The sequence below is a fragment of the Channa argus genome, chromosome 17, assembly GCF_033026475.1.
Source record: "Channa argus isolate prfri chromosome 17, Channa argus male v1.0, whole genome shotgun sequence".
Lineage (NCBI taxonomy): Eukaryota > Metazoa > Chordata > Actinopteri > Anabantiformes > Channidae > Channa > Channa argus.
The window spans coordinates 13,338,627-13,356,745 of record NC_090213.1 but is presented as its reverse complement, the minus strand read 5'-3'; the positions used below and the strand labels follow the sequence as shown (position 1 = coordinate 13,356,745).

Below are 18,119 nucleotides of genomic sequence, written 5' to 3'. Positions count from 1 at the left end.
AGCCCACTATTATGCGTTCGTCGTGTGCATATATGTTGATGTGTGTTTTAAGGTGTCACATATGGACAATGTGGAAGGCTTTGTGATGAATGATCTATGTCTGCCCTCGCTAAGTGGACTCGTTAATATGTGCATTATTTAAACCAAGTTGTCGATCTTAACTGATTTACTGTGCATCTTTCAGGCATTTACAATTAAAAGAACTGGAGAAGAGCCAAAGCAGACACTGTGCAATGTAACTGCAGGGGCCGTTGCTGCTGCACTGGATGTTGTCTTTCTGTGCTGCTGTGAAGCAGAACTGAAACAGCAAGGGACAGAAAATGTGTATTTATTTACTAGTTGTCAGTTGTACTGTTCCAGCATCTGGCTGTAATTTTAAGTTATCTCTAAGGGTGATGGTTTTGTTCATACTGTGGTGAATAATCTGTGCATATAGAGCATATACTAGTGCCTCTGTGAGGCCCTGAGCAAAATGCTAATGTCACCGTGCTAACATGCTCCCACCAACACGAACTGTTAACATGCTGTTTAGCTGCCACTGTTTACTGTGGCCCCATCATAATTTACCATCTTAGCAGGCTAGAATATAATTAGCACTAAACACAAAATACTGCTGAAGCTGAAACACAAATTTTGCTTTAATCGTGGAGCTAGAATTTGATAGACAGTTGAAGTTTCTGGCTACGGAAACTTGTAACTGCTAAATCCCTGCTGGCAAAGGATAATGACACTGAAGATGCTACACTCATCATGAATTAAGTAGATCAATATCAGCGGCTTTCGGCTTGTCCCTTCACCGCTCCCCACAGCAGAACGTGTTCCGCTCATTGCTTTTGCATGAGTTTTTATGCCAAATGCCCTTCCTGCCGCAACCCTCCCATTTTTACCTGGGCTCGGGACAGTGTCTTGCCCAGGGACACTTCCACATGCGGGGAGATCTTCTGACCCTGTGGTCGGTTGGCGGCCACTCTACCAACTGCAAATAGGGGCGGCAAATAAAATAACATGCATTTGCGTTGTGTCGCAAAATGTTGGACTGCACATTTTGCTATGCAAGTACACATCAAACCTTCTCCGTGTAGCTGGAAGTGTCTTTGTCTGTGTAGCCTGTGTAGAGTGTGAAAGATTCTTATGGAAGAATAAATCAGGGGAACAAACCATAACTACAGTATATTGCCTTTTCCTGCAACAGTTACATTTTATTTACCGACCCTCCCACAACGCCTTTCCTTTCGTTCTCTCAGGCTCAGAGCATCTTTTGTTGTATGAAGAAATCCTAACTCAAAACCAAGCCTTTGTTAATCTGTCCTTTTTTCATCTCTTGCGTTCTCTCTCTGGCCTCCTCCAATTATTCTCCTCTCTCCCTTATTTTACTCATAATAACCCTGTGTGTGTGTGATTCAGATCTAAACTGAGTGATCCCATATAACTATAAATCATAGAATTATAATTCAAAGATCTATATTTAGTTAAAGCCAAACCCTCTCCCCTCTCCCTATCTATCGTTCAGACATGGATATGACAAACAGTTTGGTTTTAATTAAAACTTGGTTCAAACCAGCCCTGACATTCAGCCCTCCTCTGCCTTGTGCCTGATCTGTTTTCTGTCTGAGGATGTAATTCAATTTCTCTCTGTATCTCTCTTTCTCTCTCTGTCTTGCCAGGACTCTGACCTTGTCCTGACATTTAACCTGTCCATGCATCGCTCCTGGTGGATGGAGAATGGCCCGGGGTGCAGGGTGACACCCATCACTCCTCCTCCTTCCTGGGCACCCGAGGACCACCGATATATTTCTATATCTGGCTGTCTGGTGGATTTTCAGTTTATAGAAGTTGCTCACTCCTCACTGCAGATTTTCCTGGCTGTAAGTACTTCAGCTATAAGTAGTTTATGATGCACTGAATTTTCAAAATGCACTATCTACAAGTTGTTTACAATGAATGCCATATAATACTATATAGCATGTAGCCCAATGCACCTTTTATCACCAGCTTTTACAGTAGAAGAACTAATTACAATATGCTAATTTTGTCAGATTTATACACCAATCTTTATGCTAAGCAAGGCCAAACATGCAGAGACTGTACACAAAGCTGCATTAACTTGAGGTACGAAAACAAGCTGAAAACAGAACATTGACATATTTTTCCTTCTAAAGGTTATTGTCACAAATGGTCTAGGAGACAATTGCATAATTACACGCCCAGCAGACGCCAAGCATTGATTTGGAATCTAAGTGCAACTCTGCTTTTTGCATTTCTTTTGCTCTCCAGCGCTCGAAAGACATATATGTGTCTTTAGCAGCTAAATGCACCAATTTTCACTAGCAGTGTCCATTCACCATTCGGTGCTGGGCAGCAGATAGTGTACAGCTGCCTGTTACAGCTGGGAAAAAGTAATAAAGTAAAACGTACAGTGAACCAAAACAGTAAAGTTGGTTTCTGTAACACAGAAAAAGCTGAAGATACTAAAATGTTAATGAAGGATGTAGAATCTGGTGATAATTGATTATGTTTTGTTTTCACACAGCTATTCTCAAGAAGAAAAACATCTCACACTATTCAACTCTTACCTAATGTTTTTCAAAAGGTTTGATATTGTGGTATATTAGCTGTTTAAAAAAAAACATCTGGTATGAAAGGGTGTGAGTTTCAGTGAGTGTGTTTTTGAGTTGAGAGAAGAGGTAATATATGCAGTAGATATTTTTTATATTTGGGTGAAGTTTTTTTTTATGGCAAAGGGCTTTGCATTGCATACAGTTATTTGTTTGAAAATATATTTTTTGGAGTAGAATTGGTTAGGAAATTGTGGTTGTACAACTTTCTAGTTTTAGTGAAGTAAAGCACCTACTGTAGGCTCCATTAGGGTAATAACTTCATACCCTCATTAACATAGAAAATGCTAGATAAGCTGCTTTGGAGACTCTTGCTCTCCTCTGTCTGATTTCATTGTTGCAAATGCACTTTCCTCCTCTCTGTTTCTCTCTGCTTGTCTCTTACCCTCGCCCTCTGTATTTCTTCCTCTCCAGCGCTGTCAAACTGTGATAATTAGCAGGATCAGAGGAGACAGCAGAGAGAGAAAGGAGGAGCAGGAATGAGGGAGGCCTGTCACTTTTCATTCCTGTCTCCTGTGCACTGTAGCCTTTATTTTCTAGTTCTACATTCATATATGAGTACAGGCACAATCACTATAAACAAACTGAAGTGTTAATGTGAATGCATGCAACATTACAGAAAGAGAGGAAGAGTTTGGGAGTTTCAGCCTGTCTGCCTCTTTTTTGAGGCGGGGGGCAACTTCCACCTGCACTTAGCATGACTGTGTCTCACCCTCTCTCCTCATCCACTCGCTGTGTCTCTCTGTCAATCGATAGAGGTACTTATAGTGTGGCTGAGTGCCAAGCCACCACACAGCTGTACCACTATCTCACTGTAATTGGTGTGTGGAAACACTGTCATGCTCTATGAGCACACACTCAACAGCCTGACTGGTTCACTGACTGACTGGCTGGCCACTTTACTGTAATTGGTGGAAACACTGGGGGATCCTTAATAATGTACAGTACGTTCAACCAGTCACCTGTCTGATTAAGTGAGGGGTTGTTTGGGGTTTGGTTGGGTTGGATGCTAACCTGATCGGTTGCCTACATGTTTAGTAGTTAGTGATGAAAAACAAGCTGAAAGGGGACATTTATGACTAGTGAGCCTGAAGTGTCCCACCACAAATTAGGACAGTGTGTGGAAATCAGAGTAGCCACTGAGGCATTTGCAGCTGTCAGGGTCAAAGAGCAACTTTTTGTCTGGTTGTGTGGTCAGCTGGGTGTATGATGGACTGGTTTGCCTGTCTAACTGAAGTTTTTCTGGCTTACAGAGGAACAGATTCATGCAGTGTTCAGCTCAACGATATTTATTTACCATGAGATGCAGACATTCATGAGTGAATAACTTTTGACACCCAATTTCTTCAGGGGTTTCACCACAGTTCACATATTTTAGCTGGTTTACATGTGAAGTTGTTAACTGAGTAATTGTCAATACAGTTCAGACTGCTGCATGAATACTTAAGCTATAACTGAGCAAAGGGTTTGTCTCGTCATTCCCCAGTGACTGTATGACTCCTGGAATTACAGTTGGTTTATTTTCTGCCTTCTAATAGAGTGATAATTAAATATTAAAAAAACATCACAACAAACACTTCATGTTGGGTACAGGCTCTGAGTGCAAGTCATTTAAGTGATTCACAACTTCAACCAAAGTGGACGGATTTTGGGTTATAGTAAACCTGTAAAGAACAGCCCTTTATTTCATTACTTTAAATAAAATAATATATTGTATTTTATCAACAAACATACTAAAACACTGTATATGGTGATCTACATTAGCTCATATGTTTGTAATCTAAAATCTAAAATCAAAATAAACATGTTAGTCTGGCAGCTTTTTAGACAGTGATGATTCTTTGCTAACCCTTCATTTTCAGGAAATAAACTTTTCAGGATGTGATAATTGTAGAAAAATGTTATTCTGCTACATTCGCACAATGTCTACATAATGGGAAGAACAGGAAAGAAGAATCAGTATTCCATCTTCGGTAGGGTCACTTATTATTCCAGGCCTAACCTGTAGACAGAGCAGATAAATTAACACCTTTTGTTGTGCTATGCATTTGTTGCAGTTCATTATCCAGTGAAACCAGATTTAGTGTTTTTTTTTTTGGTGTTTGTTTTTTGTCCTTTTGACTTATCCTATGAGTTCAGTGTCGCTACAGCAGATCATTTAGTCCACGTGTGGATTTGGCACCGTTTTCGTTCACTGTATTGGGCAGGGACACTGACCTGTGGTCGGGAAGAGCGGAGGTTGAACCTCAGACCCAACTGAGCCACTGCCCCTCATTCAGTCAGCTGAAGTGTATCTCCAACCAAATGATCTGAATTGATTTTTTTTTATTATCAAACTTGGATTTGATTTTGATAAAAACTGCAAAGTTTTTTGTGTCAGCACTTGTCATAGTTTGAGGGAGGAATATGTCGTCAGTGTCCAAACTTCCTGAAATGTCTGACTAGAATTGTTTTAGATGGCCTTGTCTATAATTGGAAAAGAAAGTTTATAATTTGAATATGAACTATTGCTTTTATTTAACTTTAATTGAATGTGACATTGTTGTTATTGACACCAGTGTCAATGCTGAATAAGTTAAACCTCTCATGTTTTTGTATTTGTTTTTGTCTTTGCACAATAAAACACTGAAATTCTTCAAATCAATTAAACAAACAAGGGGCAGCAGCTCCAGAAGAAAAGCTGTGACATCAGATGAAAGCAAACATCCATCTAAGGTTTGCAAGGTTGATGCTGGATTAAACTTAATCTATGATTTATTTGTTGCTGCTAGAAAAGGTGTGCTGTATTACACAAGCATCCAACAGCACAAACAAATTTAGATGAAAGTGATTAGATGTAAGTATTGATTGTAGTAGTACAGCAGTTTTTCAAAGCAGCTCTGACTCACTGGCAAAATATTTTCATCACCTATAATTGGCAGAGAGCAAGAGGGAAAAACTGGAGCAAAACATTAGTTTGAGTAAGTGGGCTTCATGATCACATAAACAGATTTAATCCAGTCGATGTGACACCCTCATCACAGCACAATTTATCTACAGGAGAATGATGGTAATGGTAATGTATTCTTTCATTTGAGATGAACAAATGAAAGAAACACAAAGGAAGATTAGCAGACAGATAGAAAGCAGCTCTACAAATAGGATTTGTCATAAGCAGTTTGAGGGTTGCAGGAATAAAGCAGCGGGAAATGAGACAATTTATCATGGCTCCAAATAATGTCATGATTTAAACAGTTGGTCGGCCTGTGAGGTGATTTAGATTTATACGTTTTGCAGACTTTGAGATGTATGATTTGGTGGCATCAGCACTTTTCGCTGCAGTTGTTTTGGCAAAAGCCAGCCTCATGTCCCGCCTCAGTGGAGGACAAAGAGCGTCACTTGGTGACTGACCTATTGCTGCCTTCCTCTGGCACCTGTCCTTGCTTGTCTGAAAGGTCTCCTCCCATGATGCCTGTTCTGGGTTTTCGGTGTCAGACTTTGCCGAACACATTCTGTAGGTTTTCCTTTCCTTATTGAGCACCAGCTGTTTGACATTCAACAAATTTCTCCCTGAGCTCATTTCAGAACTTCCAGGTGTTATCAGAATCACTGCAACAAGAGCATTTGGGACTTGGTTATTGTAGGAGAGAATGGTGATGTTACCCATTTTTTTAGTTTAATGACATTTAGCCACGTTGTTAAGGTAGTCTTAAATTTTATGAACTTCTTCATCCTCAAGGGGAAACAGTGTCATTGGCTTTAAATGTTTTTAAGTTGTTTTTCCTCTAAGATGACACAGCATTTTGTGTCAAATAAACAGAGTAATTTAAAGTTTAAATCAAGCTTTAATTATATCACTTCACTGCTTTAAGTGTTTGATTATCTGCAGGGAAATGTATTTTCAACATTGTGTTAGTACCAAGGTTCTGTTCAGTCTAGTATCTACTTAAGTCACAACCACAATATCTCAGCATCTATCAGAGGGATTGCTATGGAGTTTTGTACAGACATCCATGTGACCCAGAGGATGAAAGCTACTGATGTTAGTGATCTCCCTCCATTGCCTCTAAGCACAACCAAAGGTCAAAATATCTCTTATCTCTATAGCTATGTTACACATTCGGTGTAGACTCAATTTTGAACCTCTAATTTGACTCTCACGGAATTTCAGGCCTATGCCAGCCCCCTCTTTGACAAGAGGCAGGGTACACCCAGTCTATATAAGGGCTGATAAACATAAACAGCCATTCACACTAACAATCAAACATAAGGGCAATCTAGAGTCAAAAGTTCTAACAAAGGCAAACCCCATTTAATATTAATTTTAGTCACTAAGTTTTCCTAGAATAATTGAGGGGAAAACAGGTCAATTGAACTTGAAAGCCAAATGAAAGGTATTATGAAAGTAAGATGTAAGGTGCGTAAGGTGTATCTGCAGTGCAGGAAGCCCACTTTGTAGTCATTATCATTGCAAACAATTGTTCAGAACATTCCGTTCCAACTCTAAATGGGCAAAATGCTACTGTGGAGCGGCAAGAACATGTTTATTGCCCATACCATTACTCTCTCTTTCCCTAAAGATAATTTTACTAGGTTTTGTCGACTTACTGTTGCATAACTATCTGCATTTGCTGTGTTTACCATGGCAACAAGCACCTGCTGTACACCTGCTGTAGAAAGTTTATGAAAAGGGATAAAGACCACCATCCTACCTACAGAGATTATGTGTGACACTATGAATGAGGTACAAGCCTCTGTGGGGTGAAGTGGTGAAGTTGTACAAGTTATTGCTTGTCAGGCTGATGAGGGCAGGGATCCTGTCTGAGTCCATGCCTAAGTGGTGCTATTTCCATTTACACTCATCATGCTGCACATCCTTCAGTTTTGCTGCAGCAACTAGGTAACTCTAATCCACACACAAAATAAAAGGAACCAATGTCTGTGTGAGAAACCAGGGAGCAGCTCACTGTAATTCAGTCTATATATGAACACAGACGGAAGACCAAACCACAAGAATAAAGTGTTTTGAACAACAAGTAATTTATCTCTCGCACACACAAACTGTCAATCACCATTTGTTACCACTAAGCTCCTCAAAAAATAATTTGAAACTGGAATTGACAAGTGTGCTCACAAATCAAATTGTGTAGAAGGAGCTGTAGAGGGTGTCATTTCTGAAAGCAGACTTAATTAAGTCTCACATCTTTTTCCCTAATATGAACATTGGTAAAAAAAAAAAAAAAAAAAAAAGTGTCTTCCCAATTCCCATGTTTTCTCATTTCACAAGCAACACAATAACCCGAGTTTCTGCTGGGAACATCAATATATGAGTCACTGGAAGCAAAATATTGTTGACTTGCAATGAAGTAAAGTTACCTTCAAGGAGAATGTCAGTGTCATCTGCAGTGCTGTGGGCAGAGAAACATGGAAGGTTGTTTGGATGTATTTTGATCTAAATCTTCGTAACATCTGTTCCTGGAGATTTGGTTGTGCACTTTAGTTAAAAAAAATATGTTTAGCAAAACATTTTAACCTTGCAAAACTGAAAATTCTACATGCTGTGAAAAATGTTTCAGGCACAGTGAAGAGAGTAGTCCAAATATAACTGCAGGACTCAGAGCCTGGACTCCAACAATAAATAACAGTAATGAGCACACACATCGTAGCCAACAGTGGGGCACCCTGGCTACTTTATTTTAGATTTGTCACATCAGGAGAAGATATAATCAGGCTTATTGTAAACAGGATATTATGTTTACATGCAGCAAGACTAAAACTGAATGCTTGAGTATCCAGAATATTAACAGGATATTGATGTGCAGAGAAACGCACTCTGTCACAGCTCAGTACAGCTCTCTGCGCTCTGTTCAGTGGTACTAACAAAACTGTACCCAAAAGTCATTTTCAGAGGCAATGAGCCTGTAGAAGACAGAGCGGGGTCAGGATAAGCTTCGACTCTATGTGACAGAAAAGTCCCCAAACTCATGAAAGTCCTTTAAACAACATTTTGACATTGTGACTCTAACAATCTCTAAAAATGAAAATTCATACTAATAATATCTCATTTTAATTGATATGGCAGCAGGAGACAGGAAACATCTTCTTAATGTTTCAAAGTGGAAGGGACTGAGATTTTGTAGCCAGTGAAGTTTATGAGCATCTTTGAGTGATGTTTGTTCAAGGCTTTTCTACTACGTAAATCTTCCTATGTTGTCCAAATCGATTTTCTCATCACCGTTGATCCACATGCTGATATTGGCAGCATCGTCTCCTTTCAGTATATGGCTCAACTTAAAGTAAATTCATCCCCCACTGAGCAAAACACTATATTTCTCTAAAGGTTTTTCTTGTCTGAGACAGAAGGGAAGAGAGGAAAAGAAATAGACAGAGGGACGATAAACAAAGAAAAGGTTGGAGGGAAGAAATAGAGATGTAAAAGAAAAAGAGAGGGGAAGAAAAGCGGGAAGATAGTGAGTGATAGAAAATGAGCAAAGGAAGGAGGAGAGTGGAGCTTTGGGAGCTGAACCTTATTTAGACTAAATGAGGTCAAGACCTTGAGATATATGCTGAATCTCAAATGTAGTTGCTCACACTTGCAGCTTGCGTTGTGTTTATGTGTTTGTGTATGCCTGCGTGTGTGTCTCCATGTAGTCAATAGAACAACAGCCGGGTCAATGTCATTTGTTCTACATTCAAAGCCATATTTGAGCTTTAAGGCTTTATTCAGGGTAATATATTAGCTCAATGCCTCTTAGCAACACATAGCGCCGCCTGTGTCTTCTTCTCTTCACACATTTCTTTGAGTCTCTCCATCTTTTTTCTATCATTGTGGGATAATAAGGTCCCTAAAAAGCCGACCTTATGTTGGCCGCACCTTTTCTGAATCTTCTCTCCAATCGGCTGCCTCTTATCGGTCACCTTGGAAACAGACAGCCAATAAGAGAGCAGATCGGAGAGCAAAGGTGTTCTGCTAGTGTAGACTGCTATATCACTGTCTAAGAGAATCACACAGCACACAGAAGCATATCACTGTAGTTGCCGTTTGGGTTGTTCAATCTGCAGCCGTTGTTGTTTTCAGGTTGGTGAACAGAAGTGAGACCGTGAGATGAGGTAGAACAATGTGAGGTAGTCCTGAGCATTTGGCAACCAACTTGTAACTATCCACATTGAGATTGTAACGCCAAAGCAATAGAAGGAGCAGGAAATGAATTGGAGTGATCACAATCTCACCTATGTTCACTAAGGTTGCTGTAACATGGAGACATTATTCACAAATCTTTTCAAATAGTTGTTAGGTTTGAAGATGAGTGTTAAAACAGTATGTGAAACTATGAAAGTTTGTACTAACCTTGAGGTTGTCATTGAAGATGCCCGTGTGTGTATGTGTGTCCACTAATTCTAGTGCTCTATTTTGGAGCAAAATACCACAGCGCTGTTGCTCCACTTACACCCACACCTGTTCGCTGTCTGTTCCCTTTAATGTGCCCAGGTCTGTCTGTCTGTCTAATCTAATGCTCCTCTGTTTCTGCTGCGCTCTTTGTCTCTAGTTGCTGGGGTTTATCTACGCCTGCTACGTGGTCAAGCTCATTTCTGAAGAAGAGGATAGCTGTAAGTAAAAAGTCAAACACACCTAAACAACAATGTGAAATACCCTTTTACTTAAGTCAAAGGCACCAGTGACATTTTCCCCTTTATAAATGTTTTTTTAAGTAGAAGAACAAAAGCATAATTAAATAAGAAACCTAAAGTATCATAAAATCAGAAAACTAATTTAAATTGCATCTAAGTACATGTACTTTTTCCACCACTGATCCTTATGGTGAGAGTCATCATTTGCTTGTTGGCCCTGTTATTAGGACATGATAACACGTTCTGCCTACATTACACCAAACAAACTCACTGTTTAATCTGTTTCTTACACTTTTGCCCTCGTGATTTTGATTTTTTGCAAAGGTTGAAAAAAAATGCATCACCCTCATTAACTTTCAAGAACAGGCATGTTTTTGAAGCCCCATCTGCACCACTTCAGCATTTGGAAAACTCCTACTTTTGGCTGCTAAGTAAAGTCTGTCTGTTGTGGTTTCTCTCCATCCCTCATTTCTGGCTTGTCCCTGTGTTCAGGCTCTGATTTAGCCATTTTGGACTGATGGTCTTTACTGACACTTCAAAGCGAAGGTTTTAGCTTCCAGGCTCATTTATTTACAGTAATGCATGGGGGGGGGGGGTGAGCAATAGAGTGGAGGATGAAGAGAACTAGGTAGATTCATGCTAGATCAAAGTTCTCTTTCTTAATGTCTTTCCCACATACCACTTCCAACCACCATCACTGAGAAACAGTCGCAAGCAAAAACGAAAATGGCGAGGAGGAAAAGAGCAGCAAAAAACATCCATTCAAACCTCATTTATTTCTATTCAGTTTTTTATGAATATATCAATCCATCAATACAAGCATGTAGATTGGGAAGTGTGCAGCAGACAATTTGAACGATAATTCCAGAAAGTCTGGCAAATCAACATGTTAATTCTCAGATTGTTGTCTTTTAAATGTGGTGCGTGTGTGAGCATTAACTTGAATGAGCTCATTTACCTGAGGCCATCAGTTTAGTTATTCCATTAAAGTAGACGCAGCCTCTCTCCAGCAGGATCAATACCCAAGCATGTCTTATTCAACACTGAATTGAGGATGCTGTTTGCTAACACATAAATATTGATATATAATAAATGCAGACCGGATCAGCGGAAATCATTTGAAGAGGGCTCCTTCCTGTCGAAAGCAGACTGTGGAGATTGACACTTTTTTTTTTATCCAACCAATCGCCAATATAAACTGGGCGAGAGCAGTGGATACAAGGCCTGCTTCTGTTTCTGAAGACTCTTAATGTGGTAAACAACCTCTTTGCTCAATAAAGGTTACAGTTAAATATGAAACCATGAAATTGTTAAAGTTGAAGGATAGTTCAGGGTGATGTAACACTGTATTCATAATTCTTTTTGGGAGCATAATAAAATTTCAGGGGTTATTCTGAGATGAGAATATTTCAACAGCGCATTTTAATAAGCTTTTTGATGGCACCAAATCTAAAATGCCACTTTTTCTGTGTCTAAAAAATTAATGTCTAACAGTTATTATTTGGCCTTTTGCGTAACTATTGTATTTTGGCCCTTGGCTTTCGAGGCTGCACATTCCTGCTTGTTTTGCACCCAGAGAGAGAGTTTTTCCGATCCAAACAACTAATTTAAATGAGACAGACTTAGGAGAGGCTGTTTTTGTGCTTGGTGCTATTTAATATCACATACTGGTTAAAACATTTTTACTTTAGCAACTTAGATCATATTTCTTATTTTAAAGCTCTGATTACCCCTTTATGAGCGATGGGATCCCACATGAGTACAAATGTTTCTGTCAACAGTTTTCATTTATTTGTATGAGTAGTCCACATTTCATCCACAATGGTGGGGCAGTGTTCAATTGTGTTTTTAACAAATTTACACAAATGCACCAAATAAAAGACTTTGGACTATAAAGAAACAAGAGCACACAATGGAAAACTGATGCAAACACATCAGACTCCACAAAGATGAGTGATAACAAGCTACATGAGTGATGTTCACACATCTCCTCAGAGGACAAATGTTATCAGCAAAAATCAGGACTCAAATTGAGGTTTTACTCCGCTAACGAGGCTTAATGAATATTTACGCAATGGCGGCATCACGTGACGTGCATGTAAAAAGCTAATTTTCTCCAGAATTACTTTGGTTCATCATAATCTTCATGTTGGCGACCTTTAAGTACTGAATGTGAACTGTGGAAAGCTCTGCACTATAATGCAGTGTGGGAGACTAAACAACAATCAGGGAGCTTTGTAAGGAAATGTGCCTTGGGTGAAGAAGCTAATGCTCACTAAGGACCAATGAGGATTTTCTGTTGCTGAGAAAGCTAATTACTCTGATAATTATTCCGTGCGTGTGTGAGTATGTGTGTGTTTAAGTGTGTTTATGTGTCCGTGTGGGAGGGGGTTAATGATGATAGTCAATTTTATCTGCCTCACAGCTACTCGAGTGTGCCAGGCTGATTTTTATCCGAAACCCACCTTAAGATTGCTGAAGTGATCTTTGTGTGATTGTCCATGTGTAAGTGGATGCGTGTAGGATCTGTAGGACAGTACTTGGTAAAAGTTAAAGTATTTTATTTTAAAAACTTAGGAAATGATGTCACATAGGACTTGCTCATATCAAACTGCAGTTTTTTGCTTTTGTTTGGAGACTTATAAATAACATATCTGTAATTTTAATCTGTTCTGCTACGGCTTGATAGGCAGCACACTGACAAGGTTAGGAGCTCAATTTCCTCTCATGTTCAATAGGTTGAGTATGGCAAAAAACTCTGCTGAGACTGTTTGACTGCAGCATGAATCAGCAAGAAACCCTTACCAGTCACACCAGGCCATTCTTCCACACAAAGAAAGAATACATCAAACACAGACAATGGCGCTGCATTGTCTGTCTAAACAACAATAATGACCCCAAAGATCAGAAAATATCACCGTAATGCAGCAGTCCAGGAAAATTGCTGATAGATAAGGGAGACCATCGGTTGTCCCATTGTTTGCTATAATGCATATTTTGCATGAATACTTCAAGAGGATTAAGGAAGAAGTGTGAAAATTCACAGCTAAGATCTGGTGACTTCTAATCATTTTTTATATACTAATGCACAATTAAAAGCACAAGAAACGTATAACAGGACAGACACCAACATGCTGATGCTCCAGGACTGCGATAAAAATATACACATTTTTTTAGTGTAATGAACATGGGAATACATAAAATATGTAGTTATGAGCAAAGGTTTTTGTTTTAACACTTTCCAAAATATGCCTATTTGTTATTAAGAGTCAGATGACAAGATTGAGACCACAATTATTCCTGTAGGCGTGTGCGGGACCGAGCAAGCGGGCAAAAGAAAACGGGTGATTTTTAACAAAAAAGGTTTTTTTATTTGCCCTCAAATATATGAAAAAAAATTACAAAATATTGGAGCCATTAAAAGGGGCAAACAAATTAAACTGGACTCAACTGAATATAACAAAATTATCTGTAAACAAACTTACAAACAGACACAAAGTAACCTGACTAAAACTAACCTGCAGACTGAACACACAGGGGAACAGATATTATGGCTGATCAGACCATTAATAACACAACATGGGTAAAATACAACAATAAGTCTACTGAATACAAATAATTAGATAGTATCCAAAATATTAAATAACTAACATAACATAGCTAAATAACCCAAAATCCCAAAACAGAAATTGCAATCCCCCCTTAAGGTAGCAGGCTCTTAGTATGGTCCAATTGACAACTTCCTCTATTTAGATGTTCTGCTTCCTGGGGTGCATCCTTGAACAAGATGTCTCTTCAGCTGCTGAAGTCCATAGCAGCTCCACCTGCACTGGTAACTTAAATATGATTAACTCAAGCAAAAATAATTGGTAAAATTTATTAATCAAAGTTTGACTGTACAGAAGTTAATTCAATGTGGACGCTACAGATAGAAACTTATCAAATAAGTTGAATTTACCAAAAAATTAAATGAGTCCTTATTTAATAATCTGTACAATAGCATGTGCTCAGTGTCCTAAATTACTAAATGTAAATCAAAGAAAGCAAAGTGTGCAGTGCGGGTGGGTTACCGAGATTTAACTGGACTGTGTGGCAGCAGGGACACCGTTCACAAGGGGGAATGTGTTGTAAGACCCAGCAAGTGGTTATCTTGGCTTAGCATGAAAAGCAGAAACAGGAGAAACAACTGTTCTGGCTACGACTACAGTTTAAAAGCACATTTTCCAATTCTTCTAAATATGAACATGTTATTTCTTCTTTGAACTGATGATGCTATTTTCTAACACATAAATAAAACTCAAAATGCAAAAACAACAATTTATGGATTTACGGGGCTGAATGATACGGAGCATTTAAACCAACCATTGTCCATCAATCATCTATAAAGTGTGTGTGTGTCTGTGTCTGTGTGTGTGTGTGGAAGGGGCTATCCCAGCTGTCATAGAGTGAGAGGTGGGGTCCACCCTGGACAGGTCTCCAGTCTGTCTCAGGGCCAACACAGAGAGACATACACAGACAGATTCCCACTCACTCTCACCTACGGGCAATTTTAGAGTCACAGATGAACCTAACATGTATGTCTTTGGACTGTGAGTAGAGTTCCTGGGGGAAACCCACATAAGCGACCCTCAGGCGTATTTTTTTAGCAGCGAAAACAACAATGCATTAGAAGTCGAGTGGTTTCAATGTCAATCATATTTTTCAAAGTGTCAACCTACTCATTTTAAAGGAGAGTTACTATATTTTACTCAGTGTAACAGAAGCTCCATGCTTATGCTCATATGGTGAATAATCAGTGGCTTTGCTGCTAATCTACTGTTTGGTGTTTCACACACTATTTGGGCTTGCCCCTGCTTATTGCAGGTGTAAGGTAAACTTGTGGCTGCTTTCATCTCTGCAGTGACAGCCAAAGTCCACCTTGTACTTGACGTTATGAAATCCCACAGAATAAATAAGAAAGTATGCTGCTGATCAAGGCAAGAAAATACCCTTTTATGGGCTCCACAACATCAAAGTAAAAATGGCTTCTTCTCTTCAGAAGTCAATACTCTGCCTCAGTCTGAGGAAGCAAACCACCTGCTGGCAGCTCTTCAGCCAAGGAAATCTATGGAGCTATCCCAGATAATTCAGGAGTTAAAATTATTCTCAAGGCATAAATATATTGCAACATAAGTCTTACTCTTGCTGCTAAAAATAGAATAGGGTTTGCATCACAGGATTTTCATACAGTTAAGGCTTCACTTGAAGCTGTTTTAGGCTAACAGCATAGAATGGTTCTACAAGGAGCAGAGATAGAGGACAAAATGTATTGTCAAAACCTCTGTAGGTGTAAGATGACTATTTCATTGACTCATCTGTTGTGGGAGCTTCCCACTTGGTAATTATGAGCTGTCTCTAATTAATGTTGTTTTCTGTGCAGTTGATTTTATAGGAGGGTTCGACTCATATGGTTACCAGGGTCCTCAGAAGACCTCCCACCTTCAACTACAACCCATGTACATGTAAGTATAGTTTAGTAGGTGCAGTACTAGTATGAGTGTATACTAGTTTAGTAATGATTTATCACATACTTAATTGCATTGTCTAGTCTACTGTCCGGAATGTTAAGAAAAAATTCTCGTTTGAATTCTTCACTGTCTTGAATTCCACCCCACATCAACCTCAACACAAAACACAAAAACTGTGTTTAGGGGCATAGCTTCATCTGTGTTTGATAACTTCAGTTCTGCAGAGGATGATATAAGCACATTCTCGCCGCATCAGCATACGAGTCCAAGTTTATCATTTCTCAGTCCAAGGTCTCATCAGTTATCAGTGCTGAAGTACTTTTATCACTCCCCTCACACGTGGCAAATGAAGGTGGGATGAAAACTGTTGTATCCTTGATGTCATTCATGCTGAAGCACATTTTTGCCCACAGTTAATGATAAAGGAATCGTCCTGGGTATGGCTGGTGTGATACGGAATGGACTTTATTGTTTTGGAAGCTTTTATTGTGTTCCTTTTGCAGAATAGATTTTTATTTATGTGCAATGTTCTTGCGATTCAACCCAGGGATTGTACTGAAGTTTCATCAAGACCCTCAGCAATTCTTAGGTTAAAGAACTGATAGTATGACACAAAATGAGTCTCCGCCCAGGCTCAGACACTCCCATATCAATCTGAAAGGTCTCGCATTGTCCTGTGAGAAGTGCAAAGCAATACAGCAAAGGTTAGACCATAGTTACAGCACAACAAGACAGAATAATGGGTTCTTCTAATGTACAGCAGACAGGTTATCGGGAACACTTTTGTTAGAAAACGGATCCAAATGAGAGAGATACAGACGGAGAGAGAGTTGGAGAGAAGTTGAAAAAAGAGAGGTGATAGACAAGTTGATAAAAAGAAGGATGGGGGGTAGGGGGAGGTTGGCATAAGAGAAAACCAGAGTGATAGTGTACAAAGAAGAAAGGCAATAAAGGGCTATTCTGTGGTTTTATATGTCCCTTGTGGAAGCTATAACACAGATCATAAATCATTGACCCGCGAGATAATGGATGATTGTAGACACACACACACACGCACACACACACAGCTGCAGAATGAATACACATACTGTGTGTGCACATGCAGATTCATCATCTTACACATACATGAGCATATACACTCAACACTTTGTGCAAAACACACAAACATCCAGACAGACACAGTAAATGTGCTGATGGATGGCTTTTGACACATTAACACACACACATACAGCACAAACACATGCAGTACTGTACATGCACTCTACAGTATATGCACACATACACAAACCTCATCAATATGCTATCACTGTTCCCCAGCTGTTGTCCTTTCACTTTGGTGTTTAAAGGCTCTGGCCAGAAGGGCCAATAAAAGAGCATCAGCTGCACCACCCCAAATGAAATCTCTCTCTCTCTCCTTCATAAAATACACACCGAACCATGTGCCTATACACACACACACTCGCGCACACACACACAATAAATAGCTTCATTGCCTCCAGATGTTTGTAGACATGTAAACCTCTTTAGAAAAAAAAGAGACTCTTAGATAAACTTTTTGTTGTTTTCTACAAATGCATTATATGAGAGCAAGAAAGTTATTTTATCATTGTTACAAAAGCACCATGACACATACATAATCACACACAACTGAATTGTCATGGTCTGAAAGTACTTTTGTTTTTATTTTTCCTGTAACAAAAGCTTTACCTATAGAGTTTGTGTTACAGTTATATTGCATCGTAACAACAGTTCAGTTCAAAGCTCGTATACATTGTATGATACTGTTAATATATAAGAAATTTCCTCTGGAGCACAGGACCCTGAGAAAGGGGTAAATTCATGTCAGTGCTATAACAAGAGATTTCTATAAAAGTGGATTTAAGAAAAGGTAAAGATGTGGTAGTACTTCCATTGCTACCATTTCTCTTTAGTTACAATGCACAAGTTGAGAAGAGTAAAGCGATCAATTCATGCCCATTATACAACAGTACAGTAGATCAGATGCAAATTACTCAAGGTTGATAACTAACATAATCCATCACAACCTGCTGGTCATATCAGACCAAGTAAGGTTGTAGCAGTAAAACTCTGACATACTGAGTCTCACTTTAAAGTGCTGTCATTTATACTGATTAAATGGTTTGGTAACCAAAGAGAATTTTTTTGATTGCCCTGACCTGATTGTTTCTTTAATTTATGTGTGATATTTTGGAGGGAAGTGTCAAAGAGCCATGAGAATGTTCATCCAGCTTTCAAGTGTTGTTATCTTTTGTAAAATGCACAGGCCAAGTACTTCTGATGTTCTCACTAAGCAACATTATGTTGTTCAGTGAATAACTTCATCAAGGACATACCTGAGCAAATGTATCACTTCACATTATATCATAAC

At 39.1% G+C, this 18,119-nt stretch overlaps 1 protein-coding gene across 2 annotated transcripts in view; it reads left to right on the top strand.

The window, feature by feature from the left end:
* The window catches only part of nkain2 (sodium/potassium transporting ATPase interacting 2), a 71,337-nt gene that overhangs the window by 50,078 nt on the left and 3,140 nt on the right, over positions 1 to 18,119 (top strand). Inside the window, exons 4-7 of one of the 2 annotated variants that reach the window (XR_010911254.1) lie at positions 1,665 to 1,865; positions 10,142 to 10,202; positions 11,322 to 11,477; positions 15,643 to 15,724. Coding sequence is in view for 1 of the 2 variants with exons in the window: in XM_067482443.1 (XP_067338544.1) it covers positions 1,665 to 1,865; positions 10,142 to 10,202; positions 15,643 to 15,724 (344 nt within the window). In the remaining variant the exon portion in view is untranslated. The remainder of the gene's footprint in view (positions 1 to 1,664; positions 1,866 to 10,141; positions 10,203 to 11,321; positions 11,478 to 15,642; positions 15,725 to 18,119) is intronic. The other variant, XM_067482443.1, reaches the window with a different exon arrangement.